The sequence below is a fragment of the Notothenia rossii genome, assembly GCF_949606895.1.
Source record: "Notothenia rossii genome assembly, chromosome: 11".
Lineage (NCBI taxonomy): Eukaryota > Metazoa > Chordata > Actinopteri > Perciformes > Nototheniidae > Notothenia > Notothenia rossii.
In genome coordinates, this window is record NC_136910.1 from 15377956 (window position 1) to 15399396 (window position 21441).

Here is a 21441-nt window from a genome sequence, read left to right on the forward strand (position 1 = left end):
CGCCTCACACTTTGAAAACCGCTGCACTAGACGGATCCTTTCTAGCCATAACCGGTGTTTGGTGGGGGAGTATTCAGGTCTGGTTGCCATGACACTGTGGAAGTCACACTGACCTTCCGGTGGTGCACACACCACTGCTGCCTCGTTTCCATGGCTACAGTCGCCGGTGACGAATGTCCGGCTCCGGCACGTACTCAGAGTGTTCTCGTCGCCGCGGCAACCCAGACGCTCGTAATGGAAGAGGCCGGAGCCCGAGCCGAACTGAGAGCGTTGCACCGCTGATCCAATGTCCCTGATAACAAACAATAACAGCATCACTACGGAAGCCCTTGTGGTCCAGTTTCTGATCTAAATTATTTCCTCTCATGTGTTTATTACTTAAAGGTCCCCTATTATACTCTTTTTCAACAATATATAATATGTCTCAGATATATACAAAACATGTCTCTGAAGTGTTTGGCTGAAATACCAAACAGATCACTGTAGCACGCCATATACCCTTCTGTTTGAGCCCTGTTCCAAAAGTGCTGATTCTGTGTCTGTAGCTTTAAATGCTAATGAGATGCTTCTGGTCACGCCCCTCTGAGAAGTGATTGGTTTAAAAATAATACAATGGTTTTCTAGGGGGAGATTCGGGTGATAAGGTGGAGTTACCTTGGTTGGTTATTGGCTAATGGTTGCAAAACCCGGAACACCATTGTGACATCACAAAGTGGCCAAAATCTGATCAGCTCGTTTTCAGATCAGGTTTTTATATTGATGGTTTTTCGACAAAAAGAGAGGGGTTATTTTTTCTTGAAACTTTCAGAGTCTCTTAACACAGAGTGGGATACATTTTTATGGTTAAAGGACATGAATAATTGGATTTTGCTTGATAGGTGACCTTTAAGAACAGTTGAAAAAAGGATTTGCCAAAATAGTCTTTCAATAAAATGATTGAATAATGGATCCAATCTCTATCTCAGGTGCAGGTTAACAAACATTTTTCTCCAACTTCATAATATTAATTACCTCCCTGATCCACTCTATACAGATAATGTTGGTGCATTGGAGTTAAGTTATGTGTTTATAAAGATCTCTCTTGTTAGTGGACAGGTTGAAAAAAAGGTATACAGGACTGTCTCAGAAAATTAGAATATTGTGATAAAGTTCTTTATTTTCTGTAATGCAATTAAAAAAACAAAAATGTCATACATTCTGGATTCATTACAAATCAACTGAAATATTGCAAGCCTTTTATTATTTTAATATTGCTGATTATGGCATACAGCTTAAGAAAACTCAAAAATCCTATCTCAAAAAATTAGAATAGTTCCTCAGACCAAGTAAAAAAAAAAGATTTATAACAGCAAAACACAATCAAACATTTGAAAATGTCCATTAATGCACTCAGTACTTGGTTGGGAATCCTTTTGCACGGATTACTGCATCAATGCGGCGTGGCATGGAGGCAATCAGCCTGTGGCATTGCTGAGGTGTTATGGATGCCCAGGATGCTTCAATAGCGGCCTTTAGCTCATTAGCATTGTTGGGTCTGGTGTCTTTCAGCTTCTTCTTCACAATACCCCACATATTCTCTATGGGGTTCAGGTCAGGGGAATTTGCAGGCCAGTCGAGGACAGTAATGCCATGGTCAGTACACCAGTTACTGGTGGTTTTGGCACTGTGGGCAGGTGCCAGATCATGCTGGAAAATGAATTCCTCATCTCCATAGAGCTTTTCAGCAGACGGAAGCATGTAGTGCTCTAAAATCTCTTGGTACACAGCTGCATTTACTCTGGGCTTGATGAAACACAGTGGACCAACACCAGCAGCTGACATGGCTCCCCAAACCATCGCTGACTGTGGGAACTTCACACTGGATTTCAAGCAACTTGGATTTTGCTCCTCTCCAGCCTTTCTCCAGACTCTGGCGCCTTGACTTCCAAATGAAATACAAAACTTGCTTTCGTCTGAAAAGAGGACTTTGGACCACTGTGCAACTGTCCAGTGCTTCTTTTCCTTAGCCCAAGTCAGACGCCTCTTCCGTTGTCTTGAGTTCAGAAGTGGCTTGACCATGGGAATACGGCTATTGTAGCCCATTTCCCGGACACGTCTGTGAACAGTGACTTTTGATACCTGGACTCCAGCTTCAGTCCACTGTCTTTGAAGCTCCCCCAAATTCTGGAAGCGACTCTTCTTCACAATGCTGTTAAGGCTGCGGTCATCTCTCTTGGTTGTGCAGCGTTTCCTGCCACATTTCCCCCTTCCAACAGACTTTTTGTGGATGTGCTTTGAAACTGCACTCTGTGAACAGCTTGCTCTTTGAGAAATTTCTTTTTGTGTCTTACCCTCCTGATGGAGGGTGTCAATGACGGTCCTCTGGACAGCAGTCAGATCAGCAGTCTTCCCCATACTTGTGATTTAGTTTACTGAACCAAGCTGAGTGTTTTTCAAGGCTCAGGAAACCCTTGCAGGTGTTTCGAGTTAATTAGACGATTCAAGTGATTCGTTGAACACCCTACTAGTATACTTTTTCATGATATTCTAATATTTAGAGATAGGATATTTGAGTTTTCTTAAGCTGTATGCCATAATCAGCAATATTAAAATAATAAAAGGCTTGCAATATTTCAGTTGATTTGTAATGAATCCAGAATGTATGACATTTTTGTTTTTTTAATTGCATTACAGAAAATAAAGAACTTTATCACAATATTCTAATTTTCTGAGACAGTCCTGTATATTTTGGTACATGAAGACAATCAGGCAGATCTCCAGGAGTATATGTATGGGGGATTTTGCTGTGAAAGAAAAGTTTGAAATGCCCAATCCAAATTGTTTGTTTGTGTTTTATTCCCAGAGAATTGCCACCATTTATTTCGACGGTTACTATTCTCACACACATGCACGCATTTCTACTGTTTTTTTTTACACAGCAGCCAATGTCTTTCGGTCCCCTACAGACCCTCCCCTGTAGTGTGAATATGCATTGTGCATTTCTGTCAGAACGGGATCTGCTGTATATTTTCACTACTGATTTAAAACTACAGCTCAGGTCTGCCGGAATGAGTGTTTAATACAGTAGAAGAAATAGTGGTACTCAACAAAATGTGAGGACGAGATACATTTCTCCGCCTGCGTCTCATTAATTTAATAAACTCATGAGTAAGAAAACCTTTTAAAAATGTGTTTCAGTAATCAAATTATTAACAACATTTCAAATGTAGCTTTGATATTATCTTTAACTACATAAGGGATACTAACAGTGATTTTGACTCCTAATGAAACTTCTGTAAAAATCATCTTAAATTCCACAATTGTTGAATCTTTTCAACGGCAACAAAACATGTCTTCACTTCTTCAACTGTACGGCGTAATGTGCGGTGTTGTTATGCAGGACGCTTTCTCCTACCCGAGGCCCAGCTGCCTGCAGATGACACTGGCGTCTCTGTCGGTCCAGTGGGAGTCACACACCGCCCCCCACTGGCCATTCAGGTACACCTCCACACGGCCACTCCCAGAGGCCGAGCTGCCAACCAGACGCGCCGCACCTGAGAAGTGAAAAACAGACGAGACAGTTTAATAAACATGATTTAGGGGGGGCCGCAAAACAAGCTGAAAACACACATGACATTTAATATTACTCTGCTTTGGAAAATATATTAGAAAACAATGTTCAATTAACACAGCCAACAAAGATAGGAAAACTTGAAGGTGAGTTTTAGGTCTATGTCCAGTATTTAATCTTCTTTTAGCTCTGTTTTGGTCTACGTTAACTTTTGAGGGTAATATCTGGCCATTCAGCTGCTAAATACTCTACTATGTTCACAAGCAAGTCACTATTTTTGTCTCTCTGCCACTCAATGCTAACCCTTCTGAAACTTGAGACGGTAAAATATACACTTGGAGGCTCTTTAGAAAGTTTATATACGAAATGGCAATTTTTGATCGATTATTTCAACAACCTATCAACACTCCCAACCCAATAGCGGGAAATAATTTCTACTCTTTTTTTTTTTTTTTACATATCTTCTTATTTATGTTTCCTTACTGATCGGTTTTTAGTTTCCATTTTATTTACTTATTGTAATTGATATTGTTTTTTGTCAATGTTTTTTCATTTTTTATATCTGTACGTGGAATCAATGTGTTTTTTAATTAAACTATTCATGGTGGGGTGGGAGGGGAGGAGATGGTTTGTTCTGAAAATGGATGAAGATCATTATCTCAATTGTGACCCTGTGTGATTGTTCCTGTTCCATATAAAAAAAAAGTTTAGTTTTAATTAATCGGAACTACCTGTAATGCATTTAGAAATATAAAAAATATATTTACATATATTGTAATATATTTTTTGATAATGTCTTTTCTTGATTATCTGTGTTTTTTCTAAATTGTGTGGAAATGTATAACTTGTGCTATAGAAACAAAGCGTATTATTCTTATGGCTATTATTATAAACTGTCGTGGTCAGTCGCGTCCTGGTGGTCCGGTGTCGTACCCTGGTGGCAGTCGCAGTAGGCCCATCCGATGGCTCCAGAGTTTTGTCTGAAGAAGCACCAGGGGTTGGACTCTCGGTCGGGGTTCCTGCAGTAGCTGTGGTCCCCCAGCCCCCGGCCCGGGTACTGCATTACATAGTCTGGAAACTCGGTCCACTTCAGACAGGGGGCGCCAGAGTCCGTCTGGGACACGGTGCCGTTGTAGTACCCCAACTCTGTGAATCCCTCAGAGCAGGACAGAGGCACTGCACAAAGAGAAGGGCGAGGGAGGGGAGAGAGCATTAATTTGGAGGAAGGAGAATGAGATAAGGGGGATTTGGGTCAGGGTGGATAATGTGAATAAAAGGGGAAAAGTTTGGGAGAAGTGAGGGTAGAAAGAGGAGTGGAATTGGTCTTATTCAAGTCCCATTATCCCCATGTCTGTATTTTATCTGAGCATAAAGGCTTACATGGATGATGCTCATATGCTGTCCACTATCACAGCAGGACCACTCCTAATGCATTTACCCGGCTGATCTACGTTGAACTGGTGAAATGTCCTTAAACCCGCTCTTACTTCACGTGATCACAAGTAATCTTCTCTGAGAAGGACGAGTGAAGCTCAGACAGACTGAGAGGGAAACTGCTGACATCAAAGTGAAGCGGAATCAGGCCGCAAAATATAGAGCAGGTTATAAAGTGAGGCCGTGTAAAAACGTACATTAATGAAAAGGAATTATATTTTAACGAGCAGAGTGGTACACATAAAAGTACTATACACACTAATGTGCCCAGAGGTAGTTTTTTACTAGATTCATAGAAAGAGGGCCATCCTCTTAGACACAGAACATCTGTATCCTTGTTTAAAGGGTGTTTTTATTATGTAAATTATGATGAAATCCATCTATTTTTTCAAGAAAAGCCAAAAATATCTGCTGACAGCAAAGGAGGCACAATAAGAGAGCCACCAATGTCATGACAAGAATGATCGACTTTGGACAATATGCCTATAAAATGTGGTGTGGAAATGGGAGTTGTTAACATGCGTTAGGTTGACGTGTATTGTTAAAAGCAAATGAAAATAGTTTTTGTATTATTATTATTGACTGAAAAGAAAATGCACATATATATATATATATATATATATATATATATATATATATATATATATATAAATATAGCATAAGGGAATATAAATTGTAATGTTTTTATCTGTACACTTTGTACAGTATTGTACTATTTATTGTTCCTTTTTTTCTTGCGTCCTTCCCTCTTTCTTGATTCCTTTCATTACCTTTATCAACGGATCCCCACAATTAACCGTGAATGTTAATTATGAATTTGTCCCATGACCATACGTTCTCTGAAGGATTTGAGTCTTTCTTTGCACATTCTGAAGCCCCAGTGTTCTTTGAGGCTAAGCAGCTAGTACACTTTGATTAATGGCAGCGGTTTCTCGGCAACCAGCAGCGGTCTTATCTCCACAACACACACAGCTTGGCCGAACATTATCTACACAGTGCAACCCTCACGCCACCTCACACACCAACATACATACTCACACAGATTTGTTGCACAGTGACCGAGACAGAAACACACACACACACACACACACACACACACACACACACACACACACACACACACACACACACACACACACACACACACACACACACACACACACACACACACACACACACACACACACACACACACACACACACACACACACACACACACACACACACACACACACACACACACACACACACACACACACACACACACACACACACACACACACACACACACTGGAGGAAGATAAGAGGAAGAGCAGTAGGGGGACCAGTGAGAGACTCTGAGAAATCAATCAGGCAGCAATGTACTGAACAAAAACAGAAATCTATCCTCAAACAATAAATAATGTGGTGCACACTCGGGGGCCGAAGGCAACCCTCAAAAAAGCCTCTGGCCGTTTCTCAATCTCGAGGATACTGGCTTCCAAGCCAATATTTCAAGGATACTACGTCACAGAGTGCCGCCGAAGTACTGTTCCAATCTCCAGCATACTTGGAATTCCACCGAGGCCGCGTCCTTGGTTTGGGGGAAATTTCGAGGCTGCACATGGGTAGACTTTGTGCCCTTAAAATCCCCACAATGCTTTGCGCACGGACCAATTTCGAAAAACTTTGCGGAGAATGGCTGAACCGACGCAGCACACATTTAAATGTAAGTATGTAGTGGCGTAGAACATGTGTTGGTAAATACGTTACTTTGTTACATTTGTTTGTTATCACCAAAAATGTGTTCCGTGAAAGTAAAGCAAGTTCATAATTAGATAGACATCGTGAGGTATTTATTTTTTGTACAGTTTATGTTGAAACCGTTAGCGAGAGTGGCACACTTGTTAGCCTGTTCCATTCTTCTTTGCTTTCCGAAGCCGTGGCTTGGAAGCATACTTGCTTCGTTTCTGAAGGAAGTGACTTGGAAGTACGCGACTACCAAGCCAGCATCCTCGAGATTGAGAAACGGCCTCTGACTTCCAAAGGACAAAAACCATGCCTGTCCCTTTAAGAAGCATGACACAGGAAGAAAGTGAAAGCATTCAGGCCTTTTCTGGGAAACAACCAGCAGCTCCGATATTTCTCCTAGCAGACCAAAACCAGCACATGTAAGTAGTCATTATTCAGCCAAACCATTATTATAAAACATAGGGAGTGGATTATATGTTGTGTGAAGTTTGTATTTCAAAAAATTTCACTTTGAAAATAATTGATTTGATTTTGTTTCTGAATACTTCAATGCTTTCATGAATATTATTGTATGAAAATTGAAATGCTCAAACGTTCAAACATTTACTTTGAACTTCTCAGCTTGAGCGGTGAGCTTTAAAGCTTATTTGGATAACAATAACATATAGATAGTCAAAACTCTATTATGCCAAATATAGGTTTAAAATGTAAAACTATTTAGTACTTATTTAAGTCTTTCTCTCTTCTTATTCTGTTACTGCATTGTTCATGTCGTGTTCTGGTCTTTGGGGTGTACAGGCCTACTGTACATGTAAACATTTTAGAAGTAGCGATCGACCCACGAATGAAGGATAGAAACCGTTCGCAAAGTAGTAAAAAGTAAAAATTCCTATCATGTTGTAACAAAAGCCCCCATTTTGTGTGGATAACCTGACTTGTAAATGAAAATGAAATCATCCTAAATTCCATGTCAACTGCATTCACCATGTGATATGATCAACATGTCTAAGGCAGCTAATAAATAGATAAGATTTTTAATTATTTTTTGCAACTGCTGTTCAAGAAATGAACTCAGCTGTTTTTCTGTTTGTTTTCAGAAATGACGTCCAGCAGCAGTCTCCTGTCTGAGGATCAGTTACTTTGTCCCATCTGCCTGGAAGTGCTCACTCAGTTTCTACTTCGTGTGGACACAACTTCTGCATGTCCATGTCCTGTATCATGCCTTACAGCCCCTGTCACACTGTCCCGAAATTGACACCCGATGGACACACGATAAAGGAAATGTTCCAATTCGGCTCTGATCGTAACAACATCGGGCCATTCGTAAGGGCATCTTAAGCCATCGTATGACCGCCGGTGGAGTTTCTCAGGCTCCGGCAGCAACTTCGTGAGCGGTGGCAAAAACTTTGGCATGCCAAGAAATTGCCGAAGGACCTTGCGAAGGTTCATTTTTGTGTTGAATTCGTGTATCCATGTTGCCCTTCGTAAGGCCATCGTGAGGGCATCTTGTCAAATCGTGTCATCTTCATCTGATCATCGGTGCCATCGGGCATTTTCGCCTCACGAAGACAATACAAAGGAAACAAGAAGCTGTCCGATTGTCTTAGGAAGGCAACACGACTATGTGAAGCCCTGGCAGTGCCGTCGTGTAGCCATCGTATTATAGTACGATAATAATAATGCACAAAAAATCATGTCAACATATTATGTAAATAACCCAATTTGTGTTCTGTGAAACTGAAAAGGATATTACATTGTTTTTGTTACTTTCGTTGCAGTTGTATGTCTTAAATGTAATTTAGGTTAACTTCCTGTTTTATTTAGATGCTTTTAATTTGAAGGTGAGTTTATGCTGTTGACAGGAAGTTGTTATTGCTATGGAAACAACATGACGGAGATAAGTAATATCTTGTAATCTACATATGAAGACGGAGAAAGTAAAGAATAAAGTGTATGTTTAAATTTTAGCACCCCCCGAAGAGGCACAAGCTCTTACGTTGAGTCTGGATACATTCGAAATCATCGGTAAAGTCTACGACCATATTTTCATGTGTGGTTCGGGTGCCATCGTGTGGCCTTCTGTGGGCATCGTACTTGCTTCGGCTGTTGCTTGGCTGTTGACCAAGTTCGGGACCATCTTCGTGCGGAATTCACAATTCCATATTCATGTTTCCATCTGGTGTACATTTCGGGACAGTGTGACAGGGAACGACACCCCAGTCTGGAAATGTCCGGTCTGCAATGAAACTTTTTTGAGGAAAACGGATCTCAAGGTCAACATTTTCATCTCAGAGCTTGCAACGCAGTTCAAGTCGCTGAAAATGACCATCCAGAGCCCGGACCAACAGCAGGCTCTCTCAGATGGAGCGGTGCTGTGTGATATTTGTACCGACACCAAACGAGAGGCTGTGAAAACCTGCCTGGAGTATGTGGCTTCTTACTGCGACACCCATCTAAAGCCTCATCAGAAAGCTGCCGGCCTGAAGAGACACACCCTTCTCGAACCCCTGTCGAACCTGGAGGCCCGCATCTGTGAGGAGAACAGTCAACTCCGGAATTTCTGTAAAAACGACAGAGTGTTGATATGTGACGTCTGCGCCGGTTCGCAACATGAAAACCATGAAAACCACCAAGCTGCACGAGGTCAAAGTCATAAAGGCGTCAGCACGGAAAAGCAAGCGAGACACCGAAGACATGACGGCGAAAACCTTGCATGACTTAACGACAATAGTCTGTAGGATTCAGGAAAAGCAGAAAGCAGCAGAAAAAGAAGCAGGTGTGTACATTCACATTAAACAGCAGGAGATCACTGAGCTGCTGAAGACATCTATCGAGCTGATGAAGCTGAAACAGAATGAAGATCAACTGAGTTTCCTCCAGAGCTTCCCAAATACACCCAGCCTACCACTCACAAAGGCCTTGCCCAAAATCAGTTTAGCCAGTCCTGCCCAGTCATGTGGAATACAAATGGAACTCAGCCTCAACGTACTGAAAAGACTGAGCTCCCAAGTGAATCGAATGGAAGCGATTGTGTCGAGGAGGAACAGGGAATTACAAAGGTCCTATGATACACCGTGATATGTGAGGTGGGTATATTCATATTGCCCAAAATTGCCATGATACAGCTCACCCTCAGCTCATTGTATCAATAACAGTTGAGAATAAGGTCATAAGGAGTAAATGGAGTATCCAGAGAACCAAGTGATTGTAAAATTTAATTGAGAAACTACAACTGCAATGAGTGCACATTGATCAAGTGAGATGATGTTTCTTTATGTTTGGTGTGGTTGCATAACATATGAAAGTAAAAATATGATTTATCTACCAGTAAGATTTTTGAAACAAATCTATATTTCTAGAGCTATCTTACGAAAGCATCAAAATCAGATGACTAACTCGACACAGCTGTACATTTAGTACATGTATTTTGTGACGCTCATATCAAATCATCACATTTATTAACACAATTAATTAGTTCTCACTGTTGTATCTTATACTTCACCAATAAAGCTATTAGTAACACTGGTGCTCCTTAACTGTTGATTGTGTTTTCATGATAACAGATGAATATCTATATTATAATATTTAACCGAGTTAAAAATATATTCAAAGCTGTATACGATTTGTAATGCCATAAAACATTTAAATCCAGCTTGATGAAAATGTAATAAAGTAAAAAAAAGCCTTACGTAACTAAACCAGGCAACTTTTCCACTCTGTCATTTCCATCTTCAGGGAAAAAAGGACATCATATTAATATATTTTTGTATTGTATCATCCCTCTACATATTTAAATTCCCTGCTTCACTACTTTCACTTCCTCCCTCGTCATGTATGCATCATTCATGTTTGTTTATTCATCACAACACCCGCAGCGCTCAGACACACACACACACACACACACAACACTCGTCGATAACACCCTTCCTCATTGCCACGACAACGGTACTCTGCCCATCGCCATGGGAACACTCATTCTTACTGCTCCCATAATCCATTTCCCAGCCACAATGAGTATTTGACACGGTTCACACTCGGAGGCTTGCTGTATGGGGGGTGGGTGATGTGTGGAAAAAGCCCATTCCACACAAAATACACAATTTATAATAAATATGCAATCTGGGAAAATTGCCTCTGTGTTCACCGTTTTAATACAATATTGGGCAACAAAGAAGATCATTTTGTGCGACATTTGCTGAATTCTCGTATTTATAATGAGGTGCTAATCTTTTTTAAAGCTTTTCCGTACTTCTAAATGATCAAGCTGGTTTGGCTGTTTTTTGTTGTTGCAGGAAGTGAGAGGTATGGTTGTAATTGAATGTAAAAGCACAGATATTTCTGCTATGAATATGAGAGGGAGGAGTTTTTCAACCCATCCCCCAAACATGGCCTCTTCCCTACACCTCTTCGGGAAGAAAAAAGAGGGAAATTAAACGCAGAGGGGTGCATGCCGGAGGGAAGAGGAGAGGTGAGGACGAGAGGAGAAGCAGGGCTGAGGCGGGTGGATTAAATAAAGAGGAGAGGAGGCGTCGACAGAGGGGGTTCACAGGAGCATCTGAGTCACAATGTGGGTTCAAATGGAAGAAAAACAGACAAAAGGAGGAGATGGTGTAGGATGAGAGGCTGGATGAAGGGACGTTTGATTTATAGACGGGATGAGAGTGCTGTGTTCCGAGCATCACCTCCCACTCACCTGAGTTCTGCACCTCGTTTAAGTAACTGTCCTCCGCCACCACCTGCACACAAGAGAAGAGAGCCAGCAGTTAGAGAGAGGGCCAGAATATGAGTTTGTTAAACATACAGTAATTCACACAATCACAGACTGAAAGGGCGGCAGTGGCTCAGTATGTAGGGACTTGGCCTTGGTACCCAAGAGTCGGCGGTTTACGCCCCGATGGACCAAAAGAAAAGTGGACTGGTAGCTTTAAGGTGCCCTTGAGCAAGGCACTGAACCCCCAACTGCTCCCTGGCACCAGCACCAACTGGCTGCCTCTCCACCCTGGACCTCTCTTAGTGATCACCTGTGTGTACTTGTACTTTGTCTTGTATAACAAAAAATGGATGTTCATGTGTACCTATATACTTGTACTGTGAGTGTATAAAAACAGAGTGGAAACTGAATGTAGAAAATAAAGAAATTAAATAAAGGTAAATCTTCTTCTAAAACGCTGATTTCTTTGTGATTATACGTAGAATATCTCAGAGACTTGTGGGTAATGTAGGCATTGAATCCATGAACATGTAGTCATCAGAGAGAAATAAGTCTCCATATGAGGAACAAACACATTTGCAAAAATAAGCTTTTCAGATGTTTATATGAGAATTTGTGAATGAATCATGGTGATCATAAATCCTCAAATTCACATCACAATATATCCCCCACATTTTTCAATTTAGATTTTTCATTTGTGGATCATCAAACTTGTATTTGTCACTACAGATGAGACGTATTTCTCTCGTATAAACCACAAGAGCACTACAGGTATAGTTTGACATCTTGCTAAACAAATCCCCATTCATTTTGACATTTGAAGTCGTTGCTGTACTGATTAAACAAATAAAATGTAACATTTAAATAAGTAGGCTTAGGACGTGCTTGAGCGTGCAGACATGAGAGACAAGACAGATCCTCTCATCTCACCGTCGGCAAGAAGGCAAATAGGGTAAATGTTAACATTTCTTAACAATCAACAAAGTCAACTTACTAGTAATTGTATATACTGTTTGTAGTAGTACAATTTCTATATTAACCAAAATAGAAATCTAGGTAACTTTTTTTTACCATCCACACACCGGGTTTGCAGCTGTAAAAAACAACATCTCACTACTTCTCACTTCTACCTTTGCAACAATAATAAATACATTATTTGTATATCCACACTAGACCCAGTTCAACGCGTATTCTTTGTAACCTCCTTGTTGTTTCCATATGAAAACACCAAAGCCTTCAGTACAACCATTGACCTTAATTTAGTTTTTTTGTCTGTAGGTATGATATTTACTGTGGTCAAAGTTAGAAACTCTAAATGAAAAGAATAAAGAAAGGGCTATTAACTGAGGAGTACAAACTGTAAAGTCTACTGAGACAAATGTAAAATGAGTGATATTGCATATTGGGCTATATAAATACACTTTTATTAATTGATTGAGGAGTGTTTTCACAATTTGCATGCATTTGTAAATGACTTTATCCCTAAATGGCAGGGATTGTTTGTTTGTTTGTTTGTAGCCTTTATTTATCCAGGTAAAAAATCCCATTGAGATCAACAATCTCTTTTAGAAGGGAGACCTGCCGCACATTGGTTACACATGTAACAGAAAACATAAAGGACACATACAACATAATGACAGGGGTACAATTTACAAACGTATTCACAAAGACAGGTACCAGGAGTATCAAATATCAATTCATCAAGCGGTGCTTTATAATGATGCAGGGGAACCAAAAAGCTCATTTTCAAAATGTTTTGCAGAGTGTTCCAAGCTAGAGGAGCTGCGCACATAACAGTTGTAGTGCCTAAAACAGTCCTAGCACTTGGCACATGTAATAAAAACACATCCTGGGATCTTAGGCAATAGCTACTTGCGACTCTCTGTGAGATCAGTGAGCAGATGTAAGATGGTAGTTTACCCAGAATGGCTTTATAAATGAACGTGTACCAATGACTGAGTCTCCGAACAGTAAGTGATGGCAAACCTGCCCTGGCATACAGGGTACAGTGATGAGCAAGTGCTTTACAGTTTGTAACAAACCTCAGAGCACTGTGATAGGCGGCATCTAATTTGATCAGGTGGGCAGGTGCATTCATATAGATCAGATCACCATAGGTCACAGCGACTAGTCTTTTCCTGGCCTCAAGCGAGAAACAGGACTTGTTTCTGAAAAAGAAACCTAGCTTCACCCTCAGCTTTCTAAGCAGATTATTGAGCTGAGGTTTAAAAGAGAGACAATCGTCAAGCCAGATACCAAGGTATTTATAACAGGTAACCACTTCAAGTAATTTTCCTTGCGTAGTAACAATATCCAAAGTTGTCTCCGGTGTCTTTTTGGCTTTTGATAATAGCATTACCTTAGTTTTATCCACATTTAAAAGAAGCTTAAGCTCAGAGAGCTGCGTCTGAATAATATTAAAAACAGCCTGATTACCAGTCGAAGGAGAAAGCATAACAAGTATCCAGGTGTGAGTGCTTAGCTCACAGTGTAAACACACACTCTAATAGTACTAGACAGAATCAGAAGATATCTGACAGGAGGGTGTCTGTTTCATTTTGAGAAATCAGGTCACACCTCTACGTAGCGGGGCACAGTGCAGAAGAAGACAGGACACACACACACAATATGAGGGCGCTGAAATAAGAAACATTCACCTTCAAGTACATGATTCCTGCTCTGTAGTTGTCTCTTTCTGATAGCACACACACATGAAACACACATGCAAACACTCCCAGAGGCCTCCGCTCAGTCTAATGATATTACAGCAGGAACAGGTGACCTGTAGATAGTAACATGGGTGTTGATATCACATCAATCATACGGCTCGATTACAGCGCTAATCAGTTATGACGCTCTCACAGCTGCGGCCAGAGCCCGGCCATGCAAACACACACACACACACACACACACACACACACACACACACACACACACACACACACACACACACACACACACACACACACACACACACACACACACACACACACACACACACACACACACACACACACACACACACACACACACACACACACACACACACACACACACACTCATATTAGAGCAGGGACTGTACAGATAGATAGAAAGCTCAATACCATATCGGCTCAGTGTGATAGACATTACTGAAGGACGCCGATAAACGGATTATTTTTAGTCAAAGCTCATAGTCGAAATGAGAAAAACTGACTGCTTTTCTGTTTGAGTACAATTTATTTTGTATTTGATTATATGATGTGTGCACCAAGCTTACAATTTATTCACAGATACAGTTGAATTTTCCTGCTCCAACTAAATGTATTCACCTCATCACAAAACTGGTAAAAACCTTCGAGTTAGTGACAAATTAGAGTAAAAATCTTCATTGAAGTTAATTTATTTGCATAACAGTAAAAACACAGAAAGATGTTTTAAATCATAGAAGAGAAAGACAATCTGCCATACTTCTCATTTTAGAGGCTGGGACAAATCATGTTTTCAGTTGATTTGCTCAGTTATGTTACCTGGTAGCTTTTTGTCTGTTTAAGGAAGTGTTATACAGTATAGAGTGCAGGGCACCTGAGGTTCATATCCTGTGTTTAACATTTTAGGTTTAGGCAACACAAAAGCACTCTGGTCAAGACATGGAAAAGGTTCCCGCTGAGTCAAATGTCAGTACATGAAACACGTCCGATCTCATGCTTCAAGTCACTCATGACCTTTTAAATATTCAACTAACACTATGAACTTTACCTCAGCGTAACCAGGTGTGATTGTTAAAGATAACCACAGTGGACAGTGTGTTGCAAAAGTAAATATTATTCTAAAAGCAAATTAAATACATGTTTAGTAAACATCTATCAGAATCAATATTTTGCAAGTGTAGTATAAAGTATAAAGTGTCATTCTATGTCTAGAATTTAGACGTTGTCATTTTGCAATTGTAGTCTTATCCAGGTTTTAGAGGTTTCTTCACAGTAAAGTGGTGTAATTTTCTGAACAAACCAAACTGTTACCTGCTGTAGTTGCTTTTTGTTAATCAGATTACTGATCATTTTTAATCAAAATTATTGGTGTATATATTTGATAAAAGCGCCAATTGTCAACCGTACAACATCCTTGAAGCATTTATATGGAAGTATTTGGTCAAAAATACTGTGACATTAGATTTTCTCCATGTTGCCCGGCCATACTTTAATATATGATAAAGATCCCTCACCTTACCGTGTGTTTATTATTATCAGAACAAACCTTAACAAAGTAAACGTAACCAAAGCACATGATAAATTGGTTGATTTCTGAACTGTTATTTGTAACAGTAACATGCAACTAGAGGCATTAGAACAGAAAAACATTTATATGTGTCTTTCTGGAGGACAAACCACTACTGCCTATTTATGCTAACTTATTACATTTGTTACCGCTGTATAGGACCCCAGGACACTCTGATGGTAGCCTACCATGATGTGGCCATGTTGGTAACTTGATGCAACAACTACAACTCTGTTTTTCTAAAGACATTTAATCTGTGATAAAGATTCAGTTACTTTGGAGGTGATTCCGAGTTTACAGATTACAGAGAACTTGGTGTGCAGCTTTGATGTTTTGTTGTGATGTTATGCAGCCCCCCTTTGCATTCAGCGTTTTCCTGATGAAAATATTTATCTAATAAAGTTGAAAAATGAAAAAGCTGAAACTCATCTGCTGCTAGATGTGCTATTTGTGCTACATGCACGGCTGCTCCCAGTGTTAGTGGGTCTAATTAAATCCTTCACATCACTGTACGCCATTAATGACTTTTACACAGGCATATGCTGCACATTAGCACAACACACACTTACTGTTGAAGGAAACAAATAATGAATTGAATTATAAATTGACTGATTTAGCATTAACTGACTGTTTTGCGACATGAATAACAAATGTCTTATAATAATGTGTGAGCCGGACTTCCAGCTGATACTCGGGCTGCTCTGACTCACACCTGCTTCACCAGTTTCCGGTTCCAACATGTCTGACTCTGAAGCACCAAACAACTGACTGATATGCAGTGACATGTCGTGCATGGGTCAACCCCACCACACCACCAGGGCAAAGGAGCCGATGTCTCCCTCCCATGATACCCCACCAGGGGGCAGGGGGAGAGAAGGGGAGAGAGGGGGAGCGGGTGTGATTGAGACCATGCATGACTGTGTGCGCGCACGCGTGCGAGGGAGCCCGCCTAATTGCACAATGCGCTTTTATTGCGCCATTAATTGGCTAAAAGAGGTGATAATAGTGCTCCTTTAACACTTCGACCTGCACCTGCTTTGTTATAAAATGCACCCTGAAAATATGAACAGTGGTTGATTTGGTTACTTTGCCTTGAATCATTATTTTATTGGCAATCTAATAATCGACCTAATTAAGGTTTTTGTAAAATGCAGCTCAGGTGATCAGAGCGTGACTGTCACACGACATGGCTCAAGAAAAAGGGATTTAAAACAAAATAAGGTCATATTACAAAATCAACCACATCTCTATCACATATTAGGACTTACCTCCGCCAACAACGGCAGCCAGAGGCAGGCGGATCCAATCAAGCAAAACATTTCTCGGCTGGTGAGAACCATCCTTCCCGCCCGGTGTGTCCGTGTCATAGCAGCCGCTCCTCTCCCATCTCTGAGTGCGACCTGTCCGCGAGGTGAGCCGCTACCCACCGCTGCTCCCAAGACTCTGCTGGAGGAATGAAACGTGGTGTGTGATGATGCTGATGATGTACGTGCGAGGTTTTACGCACGGAGGACAGGGTGCGGCACTATAGACGCTTCACGGGATGGAACACACACACACCGATCCAATCCTGGGTGAAATTGTGTTGAGCTCTGCAAAAACCTGAAGCCACAAGCATCCTCCCCCTTCTCTCTCTCTTTCTCTCTCCCTTTTACACACACACACACACACACACACACACACACACACACACACACACACACACACACACACACACACACACACACACACACACACACACACACACACACACGCACGCACGCACGCACACACTCACTCACTCACAGTATCCCTGTCAGGTTCATTGAGCAATTGTTGAATTTGACTTTGTCTTCTACATCCCTTTAATGCTCCACATGTCACACAGCGGAATACATAAGACATATTCAAATCAAATGCACCTGCAGTTGAACTGTATCATGTTTGAGAGTGTATTGGAATGATTATGCACGATGATATAACTTTTGGCATACAGCAGATTATCACATTTAGCTGTAAAGATTACGCAGTGGATAAACAAAAATTGAGCAATGAAGCAAAAACATCGCGAATCCAGAATTCAATTCATTATTTCTGTATATTTAATTTACTAACTGCAACTTTAATCATTTAAATGACATCAAAGCAGGCCTGGTTCCAGAACAAAATGACTCAGGGTGCATCTGAGATTAGAGAGGGTGCAGTGGTAAAGTGCTATTTTTATAAGTGGGGAGTGGACTTAACACCCTCTAGGGGGGTCCTCACCTCCTCTAGGGGGGTCTGGGGGCATGTTCCCCCGGGAAGATTATTTTTTAAATATTGAAGTTAAAAGCATCAATCTGGTGCACTTTGAGAGCAAAATTAAGAGATCTTTGGATACACCTCTCAACACCCATATGAAACAGAACTGTAAACAGATTTACTTTTTCTTTATGGATATTTTACAAATAGGCCTAATTCCCATTTTAAACTGTATTCTTGTTTTACTGTTGTGAGCCTCTCCGCTCACACAGGGTTCAAATAGGGACGGAAAGAGCAGGTTGGTTGAACACAGGCATTTATTAACTCCAAACAAAAATATACGCGGGTCTCAAACGTTGCCCGGGTGGAACCTTCACAGGTCCTTTGGCGACCTTCCAGGATCCCGCCTACTGCAAAACAGACCAGAACCATGTTACGACATGCTTTTATTCCGGTGTTGCAGTATAAATTGAGTCATGACAACTGGCGACATTCTATTATTTTCGTCATAGGAATCCGGGGCGTGTACATTGAGGACCCATTGTTGACTTACCAGGAAAGAAACATCGTTTGTCGTTTACGTTCATCTTTTGCTATATCTGCCTTCCTAAGATCACTTTGCTGCACATTCAGTACTCGTATGTGAGGTTGTGGGTGAGAGGCCGATATCGTGACGCTTACAGGGAGGTATCGAACATTACAAAGTAGGTGACTGTGTGGATGCCTGTTCAAAACATTGCAAACTTCAATAAATCATTTAAATTATATATTTGTGTCCGACTTTCATTTGTTCATCGTTCTTAATGTGATGTATAGTAGCTTTGATAGCTGTCCATACCTTCAGACAGCCTAAAAGTAAAACACAAGTTGTTTATTCACAGCCCGAACGCTCATCGAGATGACTGGATCAGTCATGACAACTTGTGATCAGCTCCGATTAAATTGTGATATCAATTCTGTAGCTAACCTCCAGGGAGCATGTTTATTTTATGAAATACCTGTATCCCTCTCATCACAACAAGACTCTACACTGTGCAGGAAAAACAATTACATACATGAAAATAACCTTGATGCATGGGAATTAAACACACAAACTAACAGATAAATCATCAGAAGAAGGCAGAGAGGAAGTAAATAACAACAGGAACACGGAAGGCAGACAGAATTGCTTAGACACGGGTGTCACATGACATTTTAATGTTCTGGAAAGTTCCTTATACAGCTTTAGCCTTTTTTATCTCATGAAGTCCCTAAGTGACACACACTGAACAGTCTGGGGTCATGGTCCTTGTCATTTGCTTTTGTCTTCCCATAACAAAATGTCCAAGATGTCCATGTGTCAGGCTAAAACATGTGACAGAACTAGCTAGATTTGGAAAGGTTTTTTGTTGCTAAAGTTAATATTCAAGCCATTTAAGAATAAAAATGCTTACATGACATGTCATTTGTTAAACTTTAAGCTGTCTTCGGCTCTTTTCTGCTGTAACAAATGTAAATGTCCCCTCTGTGGGACGAATAAAGGTATTCTGATTCTGATTACATTTAACCTGTTGTGGAAACATTTCTTGATTAAATTGATATGAAACAAATGCCATAAATATTGCTGTGACACATGGTGTCACATCGGGACTTTAACTCTAAACATTCACAGTAAACCCGGAGTGACATATATGTACAATTAGATATATGATTATGGTCTGGTCAGTTAATTTAGCTGATTCAATTATATTTAGTTAACATATGCTTTATTCTTCAATTCATAGTATGTTCAAACAAATGCAAACCAAAACATCATCCTTGTTAATTAAGTTATAAATAAGAGTTACTTTACCAATAAAGCCCAGATATTAGACACTAGGGGGGTTACTTGTCAGAAATGTGTCTATTTAGTCTAAATGACTACCGCCGAGGAGTGGCGGTGTTTGGGGAAACGAAGACGGCTGCGGCTGCTCCGCCTCCGTGGTCGAGGCGGGCAAAGCCGGCGGGTAACGTAATGTCCCCATGATCTGAACTGTTATTACCTGCAGTAGATGCAGTGTCACTGCTGGCGATAAGAGCTGGTTGTTTTAACAATTTTCTGATGTCCATCATTGACTATATTCTTCTTATTCTTCTTATTATTACTACAATTATTATTATTGTTATTATATATGTAATATTTTTCACTTTAGATTTTTTTTTTTTTCACTTTTAATTTTTCAAATGAGAGTGCATAAAGACTCAACTGAGGGTGCAATGCACCCTTATGCACCCCCGTAGAACCGGGCCTGCATCGAAGACACACTATTTTGGTAGGAATGAGCTATAAGAGCCTCTTTAAAAGTATACATCTTGAAGACATCAATGTGTCTTATGCGTGACAGCAGCACCATTCATGTAATGCTGCACGGCATGCGTTATATTTTGCCTATATGCAGTTGCCCTTTTCATTTGGGATTGGCTTATAAAGACTATGGTTTAGGTGTCAACAGAAAGTTTCCAATTTGGACTTGAGTCAGACTTTATAACTAATACCAAGACTGTGACTCAAACTGCTGCACAAAGTTTTAAGAAGCGTTGCTTACAGAGGTCACTGATCTCTGCAGTTTCCAAATCTGAACGCAACTGAATACCTTTGGTTGATTTTGGAGCAATGTATTGGACAGCAATATCCATCACCATCATTAGAACAACTAAATGTGGGAATCTTGAAAGAATGATGTACATCTCCCCAGTAGGTTTAAAAGACATTTAAGTGGTTGTTTTTTCTGTTAATGTTGTGAATATAGACTAAAATGAGCTGCAATGGGCCAAACTGCTGTGTATCAGGGCAAAGATGTCCATGTCCAATCATTAAAACCACTTAAAAAATACTTCTAATGTTGCTTGTCAATTTTTCTTATTGGTGCAGCTCCTGCTTGTATAACTGCTAAACATAATCTGCTTTAAATAGCGGGGAAACATCCAAAGCAGGAACTGGCTGTGAAATATAATCGGCACCGCGAAGATTTTTGGCTGATGTTGACGAAAACTGCTCCAGAAAAACTCATATTTTGATGAGTGCTTTGCTTAAAAGTGGTGCATTTGAAGCTGATCCAAGGAGAAGCATTTCAGATCAGAGCAGATAGAACAGAGCCAGGTCGTTTTGTCTTCACTCAGCAGTTGGACTGCACTGCTGGAGAGAAGTGGTCAGCTCAGCTTTTTCCGGATTGTTTGTGTGTGTCCTTAAACTTATCAGATCCGCAAAAATGCAATCACAGCATGGTGCTGTGTTCAGCAAAAAAAAGATGTATTTTCTTGGCCATTTCCTCCGTAAAACGTCATAACATTGTGTGGGTTTACAATCACGTGGTGGATCGACCAACATACATAGATGTCTTTAGAATATCTAAAACAAATGCTTTAATTATTGATAAATATTATGCTAATCAATTCACCTCCTAACTGGATTGCTTTTTGTAAACTGGAGTTAGGCAACACACACACACACACACACACACACACACACACACACACACACACACACACACACACACACACACACACACACACACACACA

General features: G+C 40.5%; 1 protein-coding gene and 1 long non-coding RNA gene across 2 annotated transcripts in view; one reads left to right on the top strand and one right to left on the bottom strand.

Annotated features, from left to right (window-relative positions):
• LOC307025134 (neurotrypsin-like) overlaps nucleotides 1–17309 on the bottom strand; it is a 31480-nt gene extending 14171 nt beyond the window's left edge. The window contains exons 1-5 of the mRNA XM_079659733.1: nucleotides 16952–17309; nucleotides 11409–11451; nucleotides 4484–4726; nucleotides 3395–3533; nucleotides 114–292 (exon numbers count right to left, since the gene is read on the bottom strand). Coding sequence (XP_079515859.1) covers nucleotides 114–292; nucleotides 3395–3533; nucleotides 4484–4726; nucleotides 11409–11451; nucleotides 16952–17050 — 703 coding nt within the window. The 5' untranslated portion in view covers nucleotides 17051–17309. The remainder of the gene's footprint in view (nucleotides 1–113; nucleotides 293–3394; nucleotides 3534–4483; nucleotides 4727–11408; nucleotides 11452–16951) is intronic.
• LOC307025135 lies at nucleotides 7062–10240 on the top strand. The gene is made up of 2 exons (XR_013804078.1): nucleotides 7062–7134; nucleotides 7813–10240. It is a non-coding gene; the product is annotated as an uncharacterized lncRNA (long non-coding RNA).
• Nucleotides 17310–21441: the final 4132 nt, after the last annotated feature.